Source organism: Silurus aristotelis, assembly GCF_946808225.1.
Source record: "Silurus aristotelis genome assembly, chromosome: 19".
Lineage (NCBI taxonomy): Eukaryota > Metazoa > Chordata > Actinopteri > Siluriformes > Siluridae > Silurus > Silurus aristotelis.
In genome coordinates, this window is record NC_139592.1 from 21878174 (window position 1) to 21900171 (window position 21998).

At 39.5% G+C, this 21998-nt stretch overlaps 1 protein-coding gene and 1 long non-coding RNA gene across 12 annotated transcripts in view; both read left to right on the top strand.

Annotated features, from left to right (window-relative positions):
- Window positions 1-5120: 5120 nt before the first annotated feature.
- On the top strand, window positions 5121-7691 carry LOC310741588. The gene is made up of 2 exons (XR_014537986.1): window positions 5121-6328; window positions 7450-7691. It is a non-coding gene; the product is annotated as an uncharacterized lncRNA (long non-coding RNA).
- Window positions 7692-9223: 1532 nt separating this feature from the next.
- The window catches only part of LOC310715159 (AP-1 complex subunit sigma-2), a 105859-nt gene continuing 93084 nt past the window's right edge, over window positions 9224-21998 (top strand). For all 11 annotated transcript variants that reach the window (XR_014530247.1, XR_014530248.1, XR_014530249.1 and 8 more), the window contains exons 1-2: window positions 9224-9401; window positions 12958-13136. Coding sequence is in view for 8 of the 11 variants with exons in the window: in XM_083521433.1 (XP_083377559.1) it covers window positions 12958-13136 (179 nt within the window). In the remaining 3 variants the exon portion in view is untranslated. The remainder of the gene's footprint in view (window positions 9402-12957; window positions 13137-21998) is intronic.

Genomic DNA, 21998 nt, shown 5'->3' on the forward strand with positions numbered 1-21998 from the left:
TATATATATATATATATATATATATATATATATATATATATATATATATATATACACATATATATATATATATATAAATATATATCTTGTTAAGTATAAAATGTAAATAATAATTCTAGTTCTATTATTGTGCATATAATAATTCTTATATTTGATTAAGAATGTAAAATGTTTGTGTATGAAATCTGAGTTTATAAAGAGGTAAGAATATCGTTACAATGCGCATCACAACTTTCTGTTACTTTTATATCTAAACTGATTCAGTGGACTCGGAAGAGAGTCAGACAAGAGTTAGACAAGAGTCAGACAAGAGTCGGGGGGGGAGTCAGACGAGAGTCAGACGAGAGTCAGGCGCTCTCAGACTCTTGTTCTGGACGACCAGTTAGCTGATAAAATGCAAATATGGAGTCGGACGAGAGTCAATTAGAAGTCAGATGAGAGTCGGACATTCTCAGATGCTTGTCTGGGATGACTTGTTAGCTAATAAAATGCAAATGTGTATTTAGATGACAGTCGGGCAAGAGTCGTATGAGTGTCGGCGAGAGTCAGACGAGAGTCGGGCGACAGTCAGACGAGAGTCGGGCGAGAGTCGAACAAGAGTCAGATGCTCTCAAACTCATGTCTAGCACAACCAGTTAGCTGATAAAATGCAAATGTGGGGAAGGATGAGAGTCAGACGAGAGTCAGACGAGAGTCAGACGAGAGTCAGACGAGAGTCAGACGAGAGTCAGACGAGAGTAAGATGCTCTCAGACGCTTGTCTAGGACGACCAGTTAGCTAATAAAATGTAACTTGTAACATTTCTCAAAGCTTTTAAAAGCGCTGTAGGGCATGACACATACCAAATCCATTTTACAGAACTATACCACCATCTGCTGGCCATAGCTATTTACTACAGTCAATCACAGCCAAACAAAAACGAATAATAATAATAATAATAATAATAATAATAATAATAATAATTTTTTTTTTTTTAAGCAAAATTGCTGCAGACATATGCAGTATCTTCTCATATGTAAAAGCCAGATGCCATTTGTATATTCTCAGGTTTAGTGTTAGATAAACACTGTAAATATTATTTTATTGCAATATTTTAAGACCAACACAGGAAAAAAAATAGTTTTTCAATTTCCTTCTAGGGATAAACACTTATATGAATGTTCGAAGGGGACGTTAGAAGCAAGAAGGATGCTTAATGCAATACATTAATCAATGAATTAATCATCAGTGCATCATGATAAAGGATTTTCTTTGGATGGGGTGCCAATATTTAACCCACTAAAGATTTTGCTTATGGAAGCAGGGAAAAAGAGGGATATCGCAGGGGTGGACAAATCATGAATTAATGATAGTTTGGAAATGATTTGGTCTGGACAGAAAACTAATTATCTAGACTAGACTGTTTTTCACAGTTTACTAGTTTAGAGCTGTAATACAAAGCAAAGAAAAAATGAGTGCGTTTTCAGATGTCCACAGAGAATCCTGTAGTCTTTATTCTCTATGATGTCGCATATCATGGTTTTTGGAGGAACGTGAGCAGAAGAGGTCATCAAAATGGTTGCAAGTCTACATCATTTTGTCTGGCAGTGCTGGAGAAGTTGTGTATGTGTGTGAAAGTCATAGCAATAGAATTTTATAAGAGTTTTATTTGTTTTATTTTTTTTTTACTGTAATGATTTTGGTTTGGTTTCATCAGTCGTTCTTTATCACTGCCTGTTTGCAATCCTGAAGAAATCCAAATGTCCGGTTAAGCAAATGTATTATGAAGACCAGGACACAGCATGGGATTGTCATGAGGCAGGAACTGCTAGTAGTTATGTTCGATTTAAATAGAATTAATAAGTGGGAAATCTGTGCTAGAAAGCCAAAATATCAGTGATTGATGTCTCAACCGACTACGAATCTACAAAAGCACTTACATACAAAAAACTTGGGCTGTTAATTTGTCCACCCCTAGTTTAATTTCTTTAAAGGGGCGGTTTGTAATCTTTAGAAGGACACAAAAGCATTAAAATAATTTCCCATATATAATAATCTGTCCAAGTTGTTTTTCAGGGCACAAGTATTGAGCTCTGTTTGTGGGCGGAGCTCATTTCAAGGCTGGAAAAAAAAAACCATCCAAAGTCTGATTCTGAGGAATGTAGAAAGATCGAATTAATTGCAAAACTGAAAATTACATTTCTAGCTGTGCAGCTCTAACTGTAGGTGGAGCTCTAACTGTAGGTGGCGCTCTAACTGTGGGTAAAGCGCTATCTGTAGGTGGAGTTCTAGCTGTGGGTGGAGCTCTAACTGTTGATGAAGCTCTAGCTGTGGGTGAAGCTCTAAATGTTGGTAAAGCTCTAGCTGTGGGTGGAGCTCTAAATGTTGATGAAGCTCTAGCTGTGGGTGGAGCTCTAGCTGTGGGTGGAGTTCTAACTGTTAATGAAGCTCTAGCTGTGGGTGGAGCTCTAAATGTTGGTAAAGCTCTAGCTGTGGGTGGAGCTCTAAATGTTGGTGAAGCTGTAGCTGTGGGTGGAGCTCTAACTGTGGGTGGAGTTCTAGCTGTGGGTGGAGCTCTAAATGTTGGTGAAGCTGTAGCTGTGGGTGGAGCTCTAGCTGTGGGTGGAGCTCTAAATGTTGGTCAAGCTCTAGCTGTGGGTGGAGCTCTAAATGTTGGTGAAGCTGTAGCTGTGGGTGGAGCTTTAGCTGTGGGTGGAGCTCTAAATGTTGGTGAAGCTCTAACTGTGGGTGATGCTTGTTTCAGGGCCAGAAATAAAACCCTATAAATGAAGAAATGGCAACACGGAGATTTACACGCAGTTCATATTTCCGAAACAATACGACTTGACAATTGCGTGTCTAGAAATGTTACAAACCGCCCCTTTAAAAGAGACCTGGTCAGCTGACTTTAATAAAAGCTTTTTGATATTGTGAGATCATTAGAAGAAGGTTCGAGCTTCTTTAACATTACCGACATAAACACCAGCATCGTACGACATATATCAGGAGTTTTTTGATAAACGGAGACACCCCATGAAATGAACAACCTCCCGCTGATACACCTTACACCGCCGAGAGTCTATAGCCTTAACTCAGACAACAAAACAAACACACCAACGATAACAAACAAACACTCTACGCAACGTCATAGAACGACTCGGTTTCCTTAACAGTGCACTTTAAATAAAAGGTAAAAAAACAAAACTAGACGAGATGTTTATGAGCTGAACAAGCTTCTGTCTCTTGACGCGGTGTACAGTAATAACCAAACGTGTAACTGGGTATAACATCCTATCTTAGGAGTCTTTTTTTCTATATCGTATTTGTGATATATGCAGTAAATATTTATATATTCCAGGTACTGCAGCTTAACAGTGGAACTCTTGGTTGTCTCTGTTGGATGTGTGGAACCTGGGATGGAAAAAAACAATGAGCGGGGGGGGGGGGGGGGGGGTTTACAGTAGACTCTGGAACATACGACATTAACGTGTGACTATTTGTTTTGGTTCTATTTAGATCAGCAGGATTGAAATTAGGGGGGGGGGGGGGGGGGGGGAAGACGAACGCTTGAATAGAAAACCCGGTAGCATAGATCGTTAATGTTCTCATCTTTAGTGGCGAGTGTTCATTCGTAAAATGGGTAAAAAAAAAACGCCGTCACGAGGGAGACGTTCGCTTCTCAATACTGTTTCCTGTTTACACCCTGTTATTGGACAGTAATCTCTCAATAAACCTTGTGGACTCTATTTTGATTTCACAAAAAAAAGGAATTGTGTTTATTTATTTTTTTCTTTGCAGGAAGGTTCATTATGTGTTCTCACCCTCTCAAACAGCTTCCTGTCCTTCTCCGTCGCTCAGAGTCAGTGTGCATTTCACACCTGGGTCTTCAGTGGCGTCCTACCTGTGTCAATCCACCTCTCAATACCGTCGGCTGTAAAAAGCATCAATGTTATAGAGAAACGCAGTAGAACAGAGCGCTGCAGTGAAGATTAACGTCATTACTAAAGCAGGAAACCCAATTAACTCAATTCAACACATCTCCTTTCACTGTAGCCGCAGCTGCACATCATCTCCAGCGCAAGCATCGATATTCACCTCATCAAATGACCTTCTGGTTTCCGTGCATTTTTTTTTTCATGTATTACTTTTTTTTCAAAGGATTCGAAACGTCTTTATCAGTGTACCTGCAACCAAATCAACTTCTTCAGCCATTATAGAATTAAAAAAACATCCACACAAATATATTTAAGCTTGTGCAGTTTGCTACAGATGCAGGATGCAAGCGCTGACTAGTGCGCTTTCTGACCAGCCAATTCACAAAGACGTGAAAAATGCCGACATGATTGGACACCTGCTAGAGGGCCTCGGTGACTCCAGTTTAAATTTTGATTGGTTAAAGCGACAACGTTAATTAGTATGGCTAAACGAGCCCATTGATCCTGATTGGCTTACGGAAGATACCTTTGACCCCGGCAACACGTGATGTGACGTCTGAAATGTGATTGGATAGAAACTCTGACCTAAGCTTCCACTTGGGTGCGCTGCAGAGAAAAGCTATGACATGAAGAATATTAAGAAAAAATATATGAAAATAAATGTTATACCGTATCATATGACATTACATGTCATTATTCAGACTGTGTGACATTCATTCATTCATTCCATAGTTCACTCTGCTGTTAGAAAGGACATAGACAAAGACGGATTTTTTAATGCGACACTTAAAGCCGTTCAAAAAAAACAGCCTGAGATCATCTGTTTATCTGTTCAGATTTAATATGTAATGTTTATTGCCCTCTACCGCCTGTGATGAGAATTGCAGTTTTGATGAAAACATGAACCTTCAATTTTCCCAAATACACACTCCTTTTACTCTGATAGGTTGTGTTGTGTTGTGTTGTGTTTTATGTGTACTTGTTGTGTTGTGTTATTTATTGTTTTGTTGTTTGTGTTTTGTTTCGCTGTGTTGTGTTGCATATTATTGTGTTTTTTGTTTTGTGTTGCCTCTTCTTTGTTGTTATTGTTGTTGTTGGGTTTTTTGTTTTGTGTTTTGCTTTGCTCTGTTGTGTTTTGTTTTGTTGCATATTGCGTTGTTTTTAGTTGTGTTCTGTTTTGGTTTTTGTGCTGCATTATGTTTTGTTTTTGATGTGTTGAGTTTTTGTTTTGTATTGTATTATTTTGCTGTGTTGTGTTGTTCTTATTTTGTCGTATTGTTTTTGGTTTGCTTTGCTCTGTTGTGTTTTGTTTTTGCTCCGTTGTGTTAAGTTGAATGTGCTGAGAAATGGGAGGCGCTCCGTTTCAGATAGAAGTGGTGCTCACGGAAAGAGAAAAACAGTTCAAAATATACAATATGGCCGACTTCCTGTTGGGCACAGTAATTGGACGCGAGTGTAAAATTAGCGTTTGTTTTAAGAAACCACGTGTCTGCCAGAATTATCTCTCTAGAAGCTTGTATTTCTGCAAGCCAGAGCCGGCTTCAGCAGACATAATGCTGGTCTAAACTGCGGTCCAAATGTTATTGACACCACATGATGTGTGTTTGGGTGAAACCTAACTTAACTCATCAAAACTAAACTTGAACCCATTGCATAAGCCGTATTTAGAAGTCAATATGTGCAAATTTAAGTAAAAAAAATGTTGAGCTTTCTGGATTTGGATCCAAACTTTTTTCCAGAACCTGGTGGCCATCATTTCTGATCTTTTGCACCATCATACATGAGTTTAATAAAACATTCCTTGGTGTTTGGACTGTAACCATCATTTTTGTAATGTTTTCCACCATTATACAGAAGAAAACATTTGTTGGTGCTTGTTTCCTAAATATAACTCAATAAAGTCCATATCAAACATTGGGGTTTGGATGCTTGAAGTCAGTTAATTGGCACGGTTCTGGTCATGTGACTAATTACATCATACTGCTACAATAAAAAAGCCAAAGAGGTTGTAATTTTAACATGTAATAAGTTGCATTTCACAAAAAAAAATATCAGAACTATTATTACAAACTAAAACAAAACACGTTTATAGAATTAAATGGGTTCATTTGAAGAGTTAATCAGGAAGCTCCTCCCCCAATCAGGAAGCTCCTCCCCCAGCAATCAGTTCAGGGCTTCTAATGAGGATATGAAGCACCTGTGTAAGGGCTTGAAAAGACAAACAGGAGCCCTGTTTCTGCTTCATTGGATTTTGTGGTATATTGGTGTGTTGGTGAAAGTTTTGTGTTGCAGCTTTTATAATGAAAACCCAGCACAGTGCAGCAGACCTGAAGAAGCTGAAGCAGAAGAGTGTGAACAGAAAAGCCCGGAAACCAGTCGTGGCTTATTCCAACTATATTTACAAACTGAAGAAGGTGTGTTGATTAAAACCTGGGTTTTTATTTACATTTTCATTACTGTGTTCTTTAGAAAAATACATTTGGAATTTTTGTACAAAAGCATGTTTCATTGTGTAAAATTTGTGTAGCATGTTGGCTTTTGTACAGTTGTGTATTAATGAATGATTTAATATTTTGACTGTTCATTTGATACTCTGGCTCAAACTAGTGCCTGTTCTCACATTCGAGCAGCTTGAAATGATCATTTCCTCACCAGTCTTTTGCTTTGCCATCTGGTTGGTGAGAAGATGTTTAAGGTGTGATTTATTTATGGAGCATTTTAACATTTGATCATAAATGGGTTGGGGAGGTTGGGGTCTGTAAAGAATTTAAGACGGTAAAAAATGAAGGAGTCTCCAGTTTCAGTGCTTGTTAATGGTCAGGTTACAGCACATGGAAAATTCAGACCTGAAATAATTTGTTTTGGCTGATTAAAGAATTGACCATTTACAACTGCTGTAATAAGAGAATTGAGTATTTTAAATGCTCTGAAATGGTCTTATACTAGATTACTGTATGAAGTGAGACTTGATGCTGCATAACCGCTAACTGATGAACAAACTTGAAGTGAGCGATTTGAAAGACGGTTTATGGTAAAAAGCTTTGTGTGGCTGTTTGAATTAAAAGTACTACTTTGTATGTAACGTCTAGACGGTTCTACTTTAGCTGTTCCATCAGCTGATCAGCCAAGTCCGTATTAAAAGTGGGTTTTGAGGGTTGTACCTTTTTGGGAACAGGTTTGTTAACCAGCACACACACCTCTTAAACAATTTTATTTAAGTAACGAAATGCTCATTATATGCCTCATCAGATTACTGTTTAATTAGTATTTGCACAAGTAACGCATCCATGAAATATTGATGTGAATTGATCCTTGATGCTGCATCATTTAGAAATGAGCTGTTAAAGACTGAAGCTGTTTATGGTAAAGCTTCTGCTGTGGAATGAGTCTCCACCATGTAATCTTTAGCCCTGCTCTCTAGCTTTTCTTCAAGAACGGTGTCTCAATGGAGCCAGTTTGACACTTTCTTGGGGGGCAAATCTTAAATTGCATGTTATACACCCCCCCCCCCCCCCCTTGTTCCTGTCTGCTGCAGGTGAGCCTGGCTGTAACCGACACTGTTATGGTACCAGGATGGTTGCGAACAGAGTTGTGTCCAGACGTCGGGACTGAGGCAGCACGCCTCGCCAAGTTGAACGGGCGTGGCACAATCACTCAGCGTGAGGTGTGCTCTGCTGTACGCACGCTCCAGAAGGTCACGCAGAGGACCCCCAGCACACAGTGACTCTTATTGGAACTCATTAAGTTTTCACCCTGAAGTTCAAATAAAGATGTTTTTTAATATAAAGCAGTTGTACGACATCCTGATATTACTCGTGTCTCACAGGCAGAATGACTAAAACCAGAATATTTGGTGCTTCTACCTTGTTCTCCAGCTTGGACCTCACTGACCAGAAATCCAAGTGTCCATCAGGGTTCCTAAATGTGTTTTTTTTTCTCTTCTAGCCTACAATTTTAAAAATTGTATTTAATTTCTGATCATGTCCTCTTTTTAGCTAGAAAGAGGAGACTAAATTGCTGTAGTTTAGGGATGGAGGGTGAGTGAGTGATGGAATGATTGCAATAGTGAGTGATGGAGATGGTTGGATAGATTTATATACTGCATATTTGAATATAGTATTAAGTGAGTACACCCCTCATTAAGTAGTCATTGTGCAGCTTGTATAATTTGTTTTACTGTCCACTAAAAATAACATGCAGCCGTTATCTTAATATCTGGCAACAGTGAGTACACCCTAAGTGATAACAGCTGTACTTTGTGTAACAGTGCAAAGCCACAGGTCCTTGTTTTAGTCTGCTTGACAAGACGACACTTTTTGTATCTTGTATTAAAGCAGTTACAATTTGGTGCTTGGGGTCCAATTCTCTCATACTGACCACTGGATGTTCAACATGGCGCCTCTCCACAAAGAGGCCGAGGAGAAAAGCTTGGTAAGAGTTACAGTACAGTGGTCAGGGTCATAGAGGTTTTTGCAGACTGGTTCTACTCTGAACAGACCTCACAAGGGTCCATCAAAGAAGTCGAGTCCTTGTGCTGTCACTTTTTTTTTTTTTTTTTTTGCAAGCTATTTAGACAATAATGGCAGTTATTTTTAGAAGACAGCAAATATGTACTGTATACAAACTGCACATTGATTTCTCTAAAATATATCCAAATTTCATTTCTATAGTGTTGTCCCGTGTGTGTATAAACACACAGTATCTCACAAAAGTGAGTACAACAAACATTTTATTACATTGTCCTCAAGGGACAATACTATACTGGGATTGATTTCATTTCAAGAGCCTTCTGATCAGTGGTGTTTTCCACTGCCACTAGATGTCGCAATAACGCTTCAAAAATTTCTTGTCTCAATTTTCGGTGATTTGACATGTCATGTAAAGTGAAATATTGTGGTTCTTTATTCCATGACGCGTTGCTCATACGAGTAAATCTGGTGTTGGAAAAAAAAACCCATTCACAATAATAACCAACGTAATTCTTCTTTTTCCCACTTTCTATCTTTCTTTACAGAACACATAAATCCCCTTCAGATGAACATATAAAAGCCCACTCTCTTCCTTATAAAAGTGATTTATATCCCATTGTATATATTACTGAGATTTCTCACCCAGACTCGGTTGTACCCTAACAATTAAGAGTTATTATAAAAGGAAAGGGGCGTGGCTACACGGGGGATTATCGCCTACTCTCAGACCAGCCAATCAGAGCTTGTTGAGCTCCCCGAGGTGGGCGTGGTTAACGGATTTTCCCTGACCAATGGCGTTCCTCGAAACCAATCGTGGAGCCAATGAGAAATCGGAGGTCACCTGACAGTTTTGTGTATCTGTCAGATCGAAAACTGAGAAGGGAAACGAAGAGAAGGCAAACACACACACTTACAATTACACACACTTATTTACACACATTTAAACAAAACTCTGGTGCGGATTCAGGGCATGATTAATCCTATTCCAGGAGCAATTTGATTTATTTGGGCAGAAAAGGTATGGCGTGTCTGCTTTAATAATACTCGCTTTGCTTTGGGAATGAACAAGGTGAAAGGTGTGTGTGTGTGTGTGTGTGTGTGTGTGTGTGTGTGTGTGTGTGTGTGTGTGTGTTGGGAAAACTGATACAATGTTGCTTGTCAAAAAGTAACAGACACCAAAGAAAGAGCTCCTGCAACTGTTTATTCTAATAATAATAATAATAATGTACTATTATTATTATAATTTTATTCAGTGATGCTGTCTTGTTTATCAGTGTTAAATATAGTAGTGTTTGACCTTTTTACAGAGTAAAATGTGTTCGTATTCCAATAAAACCCATGCACAGACTTTAATTTTTTTACTTCTCAGATAATCCAGACTCTTTGAGTTTAATCCCTTAACTGGATAAAAACTAAATCTTATTACAGGAGGCTGCAAAGTCTTTAAATAGACACACATACATACATATAGAGTATTACTTCTTATTGCATTGTTTGTGTAGGTAATAACAATTGCTATTGTGTATATGTGTGTGTGTGTGTGTGTGTGTGTGTGTGTGTGTGTGTGTGTGTGTGTGTGTGTGTGTACTAATGCACAGAAATGGTTAAATTATTAGACAGTACTTAATACCTTTTAAATATTTCTTTTTAAAGTTTGGAGAATTTGATCAAATGTTGGACAGAAAGAAAGTTTTCTTTGCAGGAAATAAATGTGTTAAATCATATCTGTTGTGTTTTTGGGTAAAAGTAAAAGTACTATAACAATAGTAACACACCACACCTGGTTTTGAAAGTGAAGCTTTCTTTTACAAACACCTTTTTGCACAACACAAGCAAAAAGTGGAAAAAAAACCCAATACAATCCCGTTTTCAGGAAGATCGTCTACACCAGGGGTTTCCAATTTCTTCCATTAATGGCTGGTGTGGGTGCAGGTTTTCAGTCCACACCAAATTCTACCTGTTTAAATCTAAAGATTATTTCACTTTATTTATATGACTACCAGGTGTGGCACTTAATTGGTTAGAATGAAAGCCATGAAAGACATTGGACACCGCTGGTCTACGCTGTCAGAGTTCCACAAGTTGTGATTATGAGGTGAAATTGGGACTAGCTGTGAGAGTTTAAAGCACTGGATTTGTGATTGGAAGGAGGTGAGGTTAAATCCCAGCATCATCAAGCCAATAGTTCTGGGCCCCTTGGTAAGACCCTAAATCCTGAGCTGCTGAGATGTTTTAATGAGAAAAATAATCTGGATCAGGGTGTCACTTCTTGTTTAGTTCTTCGTGTTCTTCTGTGTGTTTGATGATCATTGTGTGTGATAAAGTGACAAACCGTGTTAGGAACCACACCAGAGAAAGCGGTGTGACATATTTACTGAAGGAGTGGGTTTCATAACCGAAAGGGTTTTTCAGTGGCATTACATTTCCTGTAGCGAGAAATCGAGGGTGCTGGGGTATGATTTCGTTCAGATTCAATTCAGGATAATTGATAGGGTGGATGCAGGAGTGAGTTCATGTGGATTGTTCCATCATCACGCGCTAGTTGCCGAATGGGTCTGTCATTTTCTGGGGAAAATTTCAAGCTCGTTGAAGGTCTTCCTGATCTCTCTGCATGTTCCAGTGATGTTCCTCTTTTTAAGCGCACGTACCACTCGAAACACCTCGAACGACTCAACGTACGTCAAACGGATGTCATGCCATTACGTCTTTGTGGCAGGTTTGCCCAGTTTCACGTGGATTTTCACGTTTGCTCTTTAGAACAGCACCAGTGGTCTCGAAACAATTTGAATGAATGTGAATGCTGACTGCACTCCAGACCTTCTCACCTCACCTACATCAGTACCTGACCAGTACTGACACCTGAATGAAACCTCATAAATCTCTACAAACACACTTTAAAATCTAGAAGAACATCTTTCCAGAAAATTGGAGCTTATTATGGGAAGTAATGGGGGGATAAACACATACCAGTCTTATGGGCAGGGGATCACAAACCTTTGTCTGACACTTTTCATTAATAGGAATATAAAGTTCCACCAAAGGGATTAAGAGTAAATGTAGGAGAATTAAGAGTCTGTGAGGAGTGTTTGCATTGGCTTGTCTATAGAGTGTCTTACAGTTGAGTATATCAATATTTATATAGTTGATTACCTGACAGGCAGCGTTCCAATTTCAATATTCGTCTTCAGTTCTTCACTATCGTTCTACTTTTCTCTCCGAAGGTCATTTATTTCATCATTTTGATGTCTGAGTTCTACTTTATAAATGCTGAAGTTTGGCACCAGGGAAAGGGAAGGAAGGTTGAGCAAACCTTTTTAAGACGCGAGTGTTGAAACTGCAAGTGAACCAAGCTACAGATTTGAGTCTTTTAATTTAGACATTACAAAAGCTTATATTGGCTGCGTTTTCAGGAGTTCATGAGGGATTTCTGCTTTAACAAATTCACTCATGCTGGGTTGTTTCTTTCTGTGAAAAAAACAACAACAAAAAAAAACAGCATTTAAGTATGAAAGGTGAAGCAATTTGTGTAAATCAACATTGGTATTGTATTTTGCAGATGGCATCCTGGTAATAATGGTCTTTGGTGCCCAAAACATCGTTTTGACAATTTTTGTTGAAAAAATACACAGAGTTTGTTCATTTATATAGATATAAGCATCTAGAATATATAATGACTTCAATTTTGTATAATAATTAAATGATACATACATAAATTAAATATACAAACATTAAATACAAGTGTTTGCACGTTAAATTCGCAGTAAATCGCATTTTAAAACAGATAAATGACTGTTGCGGGAGATGAATGCTATAAAAAGAGAACGGATCGGAGAAAAATCAAGCTAACAGGCTTGATTTGTAACAAATGAAAAAAAAATATGCGTTAGTATACAAATGCATAAGCGTTCGCGGAAAACCATAGCAGCGACTAAAAATGTACGGTAATCGTTTACTGCTGCTGTTATTTGCTGCTTTTATGTGCTGATGTTTCACCTTCATTTGGGACACAAGTGTGGTTTTTTTCATGTGCATCACTGTGGTACTTTTATCCAACACAAGCTCCGCTTTACATAACTTCCAGGTTACAGTTTTCTTTCTTGTGTTTAATATAAAATGCTCCCATGCCTTGTATGACTTGGGACACACAGTCGTTCCTGCTGTCAGTTGACCCTGTACTGTCTGCCATTTTTACGGTAATCTTACTGTCACGCAAACCCGTAACTTGAGCAGCCCAACTAATTCATAACGCCATTCATTGACAACGGATTCCGTTATCGATTAATATAGATTTTTATCGATAACGGAATCCGTTGTCAATGAATGCCGTTATGAATTAGTTGGGCTGCTCAAGTAACGGGTTTGCGTGACAGTAAGATTACCGTAAAAATTCTCGTTCGAAATTCTCTTCCAGATAAGAACAATAAAACTGTAAGAAGGAGCAAAAAACTGCTTCATCAACACTGATTTTGCAGAGGACCGATAAATAATAATGATAATAAATAAAAGTGGTTTCACATTTAGACATTTTCCCTTCTCTTACATTTCATTGTTTCCTTTCTTTTCTGCCCGCTCAGATGCAGTTCATGCTGCTCTTCAGCAGGCAAGGCAAGCTGCGCCTTCAGAAATGGTACGTTCCACTGTCCGACAAGGAGAAGAAGAAGATCACACGTGAGCTGGTACAGACCGTCCTGGCGCGAAAGCCCAAGATGTGTAGCTTCCTGGAGTGGAGAGACCTCAAGATTGTTTACAAAAGGTCAGTGAGTGGTCAGTGATCTGAAAAGACCTGGCAACCTTCATCAGGAGATCTAGAACTCATACTGGGTCACTTATTTCACTTTAACTTTGCTTGTATTCAAGGGAGCAACCAAAACTGCTAACAATGGTACACTGTGGAGTCATTGTTCTGGCAAATGTTGTCACGCATAAGTGCAATGCAGAGACTTGCAGAGACGTCTTGTGTAATTCATACTTGTGAAAATTAGTGTTGCAAATGATTACTTCAACTTTACATCTCACTTCAAATTTAAGCATTCAGTCCACTCGGCTCTGTTGATGTGTTCACTTGACTCCATCCACTAATCTCTCTGTAGATGTCCAATTGACTCTGAACACTCTGGAACCTGCCCACTTTCTTCTACACATTTAGCTAGGGTTAGGGTCACATGACTCCACCCACTCACTTCTCTGGAGCTGTTAACCTAACGCACAACCCTTCAACTTTCTAAAATTGTCCATCTGACCACACCTACTGCAGCTTTTTAGAACTGTCTATCTGACCACACCCACTTCAACTTTCCAGAACTGTCCATCTGACAAGACCCACTTCAGCTATTTAAAACTGTTCATTTGACCACACCCACTGACCTTTTTTAAAACTGTTCATCTGACCACACCCCTTTCAGCTTTATCGTACTGTCCACCTGACCACATTTTTTCGCCTTTTCGCCTTTTTGAATTACTCCCCCTGCTGTTATCTAGAACTGTGCACCAGATTACTTCATCTATTTCGACCTGTGCAACTGACCACACCCTTTTTAGCTTTCTAGCGCTGTCCAACTGACCACACCCCTTTAGCTTCTTAATCGATGAATATCTACTGTCCACTTATACTATTACAATAATAAGATAATTATTACTTACAGGCGATTGCAGAAGTTTACACGCCCTCTTTTTGCAATGATGAGATTGACATGACAGAGTAATGACTCGTGAAGAAGTACCTTGTCCACTCTGACATGATGTTTGCTATGGTATGTTTTTTATGCTCTTTTCTGATTCCTCTTGACTGTTCATTTGGAGCCTCTTCAAGCTTTTCATGCTGTAAATAAGACTTAAATTCATGTTGACTGTTGTAAGTAATTAGACACTGTATTGAGGCGAATGCAGATGAATTAACTAAAGCACGCCTGAGGAGAGGCAAACATTTGTGCTTGCTAATAAAGACACGTATCTGCATATTAGCCCAAGGAGCACTTGCTGTAATATTTAGGTTAGCTGTTGTAAAAGGCTCCAGATTTGTAGATAGACTAAAAGAAGACTTCAGTTTATTTATATACACTATCAAACCAAATTGGTGCAAATTTGTGCCTCTTTGCTAATATATCCATTTTGCATGAACACTTTGTTTATGATTTGCCTTTTGCATCTGAGCATGCCTCGGGCAATTATGCTGTCGTTCTGAGGATGACATTAAGCTCATACCTGGAAAAAGGCCACATTTTCCCCTTTGAGGAGATCCGACCCCATCTACCGCTCAGAGAGTTACCGATTGAGCTCGTCTGGTCGAGCTTGTTCTTGTTGTGCAGTGTGAACGATCGCTTTCGAATTTTCCGGGTTTAATTCATGCTGAATGCTTGTGCGATCGTCATACGGCACCCCTCCCTGCAAAGCGTACGAGACGAACCCCGGCAGCATTTGAATAATTCCTAACCCGTCTTCTGCTTTATGAACACACAGATAGGAATCCCAGGTTAAGAAATGGATGGAGTCACTTATCTGATCGCAATGTGTCAGGAGAGCAAATTAAAATATTAAATATGGCACGGTTGCCATGGTAGCTGATGGGGTTGGTTGAGCAAAGAACCACAATGACCTCAAGAAAAGACGGATCCACTGCCAGACAGGACGAGAAAGAGAATGACAGAACACACACAAACCAGAACATTTTTGAATTCTTCTGACCAGGATGTGGTCAACCATTATGTGGTACACATTACGAACTAGCAAAGATCCTGGTCATGAATTTGAGTGAAGGTGCAAGTCTGAGTCATTGTAATGAAATTGGGATCTTAGAATGGGTATATACAATATGTAATATAAGGTTAATAAACTGTTTGTTCCATCAGAAATATTTTATTGGTTTAAAATTTGGTCGATTCCCTGGGGAGATGGGAGCTCATTGGTTAAGGCTCTGGGCCACTCTTAGGACCCTGAGCAAGGCCCTTAACACTCAGTGCTCCAGGGTATAATCGCTGACCCTGTACTTTGACCCCAGCTTCCTGCCATAGCTGGGATCTTCAAATAAATAATTTCACAGTGCTGTAAAATACATGCGTGACAAAAATAAACCACATTTCTTTCTTTTCTCTGTTTTCTTTCTTTGGCTGTAGAACATCTCAGATAATCTTATTCCTTCCAGCTTTCCACATCTGGATCCTGATTTTTTTGCTCGGTATTCTTGGTAAAATTGCTTAAGTTGTAACATAGATCTTCATTGGCCATTTTGATACAATCAAATTCTTGGTTTTGCAGCACTGGTGTGTATATTTTTTGTTGGAAAGATAACCTCTACCCATGTCCCAAGGCTATATAGACTGGACCAGGTTTCTTCAGGGACCTCAACCTCTAACCTTACCAGATTTCTTGTGTAAAAACCATCCCTGCATTGTAAGTGCTTCCACCACCATGTTTCACTATGGTAACCAGTGTGGGTTACCATTGACAGCTGACTCACACAAGGCCACTCTGGCTTTCAAAGTGCTTCTGCATCACCACAACACTCGTCTAAAAGATGCAAAGTAGGTTCTGATGGACGCATATGCCTTGTGCATTTCTTGCTTTACAAGGTAACTGACATTGTACTGATGTTGAATATATATTGGATTTTGCAGAAGCATTATTACACAGAGAATTGTTTCTTTGTATTTGTAATGCTTTATGTATCCATGCTGGTGTTTTTCATCTCCGATACGCTTCTCTGGTGCATGCAATTTACATGAGAATTACACGCAGTGTTGCGCGTCGAATTTGTTACATGCTCCTGTAAATACATCATCGTTAGATTCACGTCAGTGGGTTGATTAATGGCTCCGTCGCGAATCCCGGCCCTGAGGTCGTGCGAAGGTGTAGGCCGTCCCCGGATGCGCATTTTTAATTCTGTCTATGACTGATGATCTCGTTAGTATGCAAGAACACAATGTTGATTGGGGCATTCGGGAAGCACGTTCAATTCCATCGTTTGTTCATTTCTCCTGAGTGTGTGCTGTAATGGGTATCTGGACAAGCAGAGAGGGAAGATCAGATAAATATTTCAAGGATTTTGCTCGTTTTTTTTTTTTTTTTTTTTTTACACTGAGGATTTAATCGAGACTGCAAGCACCAGAGATTAATTTGAAGGTCAATTTAAAAATAAATAAAAAAGAGAGAGATAAGAGAGTGTCTCAAACATACATCTGTACTGGTACCAACAATGAAATACAGTGTGGCACAGGAAAACGCAAAATTTTGGAACTAGGAGTTGGTGCCCCTGTGGTGTCAATTGTTTGGGACCAGTACGAGCTTGTTTAGAATCCCCTTGCAATTAATATGATGGAGCAGTGGGGCTGTGCACAAAGAGTGTTCACTTTTAAAACCTTTTATAAGAATGATGATATAGCGAGTGCTGTGAGTGAATTTTGGCGTCTGTTTACAACATGGGTGCGTCATTTCGAAGAAACGTCTCAACTCAACGATGATGCGTGTTGTGGAATGGAGCGGTGCCTCACGAAGGCAGTTCTAAAACTTTATTTCGGCTTCTCCCATTAGGGGTCGCCACAGCGGATCATCCGGATTTGACACATGTTTTTATGCTGGATGCCCTTCCTAACGCAACCCTCCCCATTTATCCGGGCTTGGGCCCGGCACTAAGGCTTGTGCAACCCTAATGGCGGTGGTTGGTTCCCTGATCGGGGATCAAACCCGGGCCGCAGCGGTGAGAGCGCCGCATCCTAACCACTAGACCACCAGGGAATCTAAACTTTATTTGCGGCTTCTCCCGTTAGGGGTCGCCACAGCGGATCATCCGCATGTTTTATTTGGCACATGTTTTTACACTGGATGCCCTTCCTAACACAACCCTCCCCATTTATCCGGGCTTGGGACCAGCACTAAAAGTGGCTGGGGTTGGTTCCCTGACCGGGGATCGAACCCGGGCCACAGCAGTGAGAGCGCCGCATCCTAACTACTAGGTTCAAACAGCCTTAATATTCTATGGTGTGCGGGCCATTTGAACATTGAGAGGCTGAAGGCTAAACCTGTTTCTTTGAAAAGCAGACAGGACACAATCGTGATGTCCTAACTGGTAATAATGCCGAAACTTCCTTTGTGAAACACTCACATTAGCACCATTCTTGCCAAGGTTTTTCACAGTGAACGCTTGTTGTGCACCACTCTACTGCTCCTTTATAACTAACGGCAAGGGTTTCCAAACAAGCTCGCACTGGTTCCAAACAGGTGCCAATGCCCCAAGGTTGCCAACTCCTAGTTTCAAAATTTCAAAGTTTCCCTGCGCTAGCCTGTACAATCAGTCAAGGAATGGGTGTCCATAGTCTACACAATGCTAGCAAGTAAGGGTACATGTACCTACCAGTTTAGCATTGTTAAGCGTATTTAGATCTTCACACACCTCCTCTCCTCAACCTCGTTCAGGGGGTTCACAATTTCGAACAAACTTGCTTGTTTGGTTTCTACACCCTTTATGTTTCAAAGAAAGATACATGGCATAAACCAGCATCTTGAGCCAAACAGCTGTTCTCCTCAAGGCATTGTTTGGTGTCACTTCATGTGAACATCAGTTTTAGGTTGGAATTGCGTTCAATCGGGATGTTTTAAATAAGGAATTTTGTCGCATGTTATGCAACTGCTCTTTTACACCTATTAGTCCGTTTACAGCATCAGAATCAGTAATAAATGGATGCTTATGGTTTGTTTGCCCTGCACCTCAGGGGATGCAGGCTGAAATTCCTCCTCCGCTCTGTGGGTGTCGAGTTTGCTTATTTTCCTTGCTTTTGGGTATTTCTTTAGGTGCTCACCCACTACAGGGAGATAGGTTGTAGGATGATTAACATTTCTGAATTGTCCATAGTGTGTGCCACTGTGTCCTGCGATGGCTTGGGACCCTGTTAAACTGGTCGCCTCTGGGTACCATGAATTTCCTGAGAAAGGGTTCCAGGCTTCCCCTGACCCTGTGTAGGGTAACCGGTATAGAACATGGATGGCTGGATGGATGGATGGATGGATGGATGGGTGGGTGGGTATCATTTTACACTTTGAATTTACAAAATTACATAAACCAAAAGGCAAAAATAACACGAAAAATGTTTTACTTTTATGCATAAACAACTTTTGTTTCGAGAGTTGCGTAGGGTTAGAAATATTCTGGAATGGTTTTTAGCAAGGTCAGAATTCTAATTCTGGGCACATTTGTCGCTGAATATTTTGGGAGTTCATAGAACGTGTTGCTTTGGACGTGCTTCTTTACCCAAATCTTGAGCTATTTTAAAGCTCCATTTAGGGTTATCCTCTTAAAACTAGATTCTGTATAATGTTTTTTTCTGACAGATGATAAGAGGAAAAACCCTCCAGGCTGAATCCTGAACAGACTGATTTACTCAGCACATTGAGGGACTCTGAGAATGCATTGAATCCTGGGCACAATAAAGCAGACATTGCAAGAGAGAGATGTAGCTTTGCCTTCAGCGGTTACCTTGTGTGGGTGTGTGTGTGTGTCTGTGAGTGTGTGAGGACTACACAGACTTTACCTTGACAGATGTAAAAAGGTAACAAAACCGCATTGGCTGCAGAAAGGCACGAGTAGGAATTGTGAGAGGTGCGAAGGAATATAAATGAATGTTGTTAAAAAAAAAGTAAGGCCTGCTTCTAACATAGAAAGGAAGACTGACAAGATTAGGGAGAGAGAAAGATGAAGAAAGACTATACAGCCAGATGAAAGAAGAGAGGGAGAAAAAAGCAAGGAAAACCCTTCCAGATCAAACGGTGTCTTCAGAGATTGCTGGCTCTTCATTGTTCTCTGGTTAAAAGTGATTTTTTGGGCTGTGAAAATCCTCCATCACACTCTGTAATGAGTCTTTTTCTGCTCTGCTGCTCCTTAACCACACTTGCTCTTGTTGCAAACCTCCATGATAAGGCTTTTTTCAACGATCCCATGATCTCTGACCTGGTCTGTCCTCTGTTGAGCTCATGATTGTCAAGTGGTGTCTAAGTAGCTAAGTAACTTTCTGCCCAGTCAACCAAAAAGTAGGAGTCTAAAAGTTGCCATCATTGGGTCCTTTGAGTCCCAAGACCCCCTGATGTCCCCAGATGTTTTCCGTAATTCAAATCAAAGGTGTGTACATTTTTCAATCTTACGATGACGATAACGATAAGACAAATTGTACATGGGGTACAATCAGTTGGGGTGCTGCCAGGATGCTCGTATCTCCATCCATATGAGATGCTTTACTCTCACCAGCGCTCGACAGAGTTTAGTTGTCTCTGTGTTAGAGTTTTCTTCACTGAACAACTTCTACACCTAGAAATTGTATTGATTAACGTATAACCGCACTCACTGGCGTCACCTAGAAAGGGACGGGTTTTTTTTCAGTCTGGTTCCTCTCAAGGTTTCTTCCTCATGATTTTTCATGTAGTTTTTCCTTGACTCTGTCTTTCTCTGATTTTTCCTTGACTTGTGTTTAAAACTAGTTATGAAGTTGCAACCAGACATTTTTACCCTCAGCCTTCTCAGTTCTTTGATTGGATTGAACATTTTGCCAAATGTATAGTATTAAAGTCCTCATAATGTAGGTTAAATACAGTGTTTCTTGACACAATATATAATTCTGTTAATTATAATGTTACACAATGTGGTGATGTGGTACAAAACAAGCAACAGCATAGTTGATACAATGAAACACTGAAAGAAATGCTGAAAGTGCTGGAGGATGTAGGGTTCTGATCCAATTTCAACACGGTGAATCAGACACTGTCATGGCACTGTGTGTGAGGTAAATGAGAATGAGAGACTCTAGGAGGTTTGGATGCAATGCTTCACACGCCGTATCCTCTCCAGACCCGACGATTCTACTTTATTCCGTATTTGATTAGCAAAACGACAAGTCTGGCATCACAATCAGTGCCCAGGAGATGTGCACAGAGCTGCTGCTTCACCATCTGGCTGTGTGTAGCACCTCTACAATACCCTCCATGGAAATACAGAGTAGTGGTTCCAACGAATCACTGGATTTTCAATTGGATCGAAAATTGAAAGCGGGCGACAGCTGAGCAGTAGAGGATCGAAGTGTAGTTTCTGTGGTCTGGTTTATTTTTCGGAGTCGTGCAAAAAATCTTATTATCTAGTGTTATCTTTTGTTCAGCACCTTTAGACCATATCAGACTTTCTCACACCATCTTAAGTTCTTCAGATCTCTATCAAATGCTAACGTCGTGGTTTGCACTCTAAACCCTGTAGAGAAGGAATGCTGGAAACTCAGCATTGTAATTGTCCAGATTCTAGAAAACAACTTAATTGTCACAAGGAGACAATGAAGCAGCTGCACAAATGACAAGCAAATAAACTAAATATTTAGGAGTTTATTGTTATAGGCACATAATCATTTACAGATTGGTGAAACGCTGGCTAAATTAAAGCAAAACCTTGGAATCGATTGTTCTTTTCTCGGAAAAGTACAAGGTGTTTTATTCAATTAAATAAATGTTTATTTGTGTAGCACTTTTAACAATAGACATTGTGCCAAATATGGCAAGGAAAAACTCCCTGAGATGGCATGAGGAAGAAACCTTGAGAGGAACCGGACTCAAAAGGGAACAGATCCTCATCTGGGTGGCATCGAATGTCCATTTTATTTACATTATACCATGTAAAACACTATAATTTTTAGTTGTATAGTTACATTGTTACACAACAGGTAACAATAATGGTACAATACAAATGGTAATATCTTCACCAGCTTCCTTATTTTCTTTCCCTCTTTTAATATGCAGCTTGGTTCGCTACTGATAAACCTCAAAATATGACCGTGTTCATCCGAAGACTTTAATGTGCCGGAAAACCTCACGTTCAAAGAGAATTATACAAACCTGGCAAAAAATAAGCTGCAAAGTAAAGTCTAATGGTTTACCCCGCAGGTTACTCTTTACTTTTTAGTACAGAAGATTTAGTTTCAGCAACTGGACAGTTTAGTTGCAATAAAACTAAAGAGACAAAACATTTCAACCATTAACTACTTGGCTTGATGTGTGTGTTGGATCCTACCGCACATCTACGTAGGATTTGGTGGAAAAAAAACGTGAAATTTAAATTAGTTATTTGAGTGACACCCGTACCCAGGGCAACTTAAAATCTAAAAACTGTCCAGTTGAGGATTATGGGCCTTGTTAAAGGGCCTTGTAGCATCAGCATGGTAGTGTTGCGAATTGAAGTCAAGATGTAATAATTGACTTTCCACTTTATGTCCCAAATACATATGAAATGTTCTCGGTTACTTTCAGTACCTTTTTCAAACTGAAATTAAAACCACAAAGTCTTTTTACTTCCAAGTTTTTGTTCCGTTGTTGGTTTTTCAGGGTTTCACAGAATTTAGCATTATAGTAGCTCTAGCCGCAAAATGTTAATATTACATAGCTGGATCCCCAAACAAATATTAATTTAAAAAAAATGGAATTCACTTATAAATTTGCATATTTGAATAATGGCTTTCCAAACAATTATTTGTTACACATGTGTCATACCTGATGTACACTATAAAATGCTTTAAATATGAATCTAATAATTTTACCTTGAACAAACAAGGTAACATATTATTAAATCCATTTCTAGACATTGTTGTAGTTAATTTTTTAT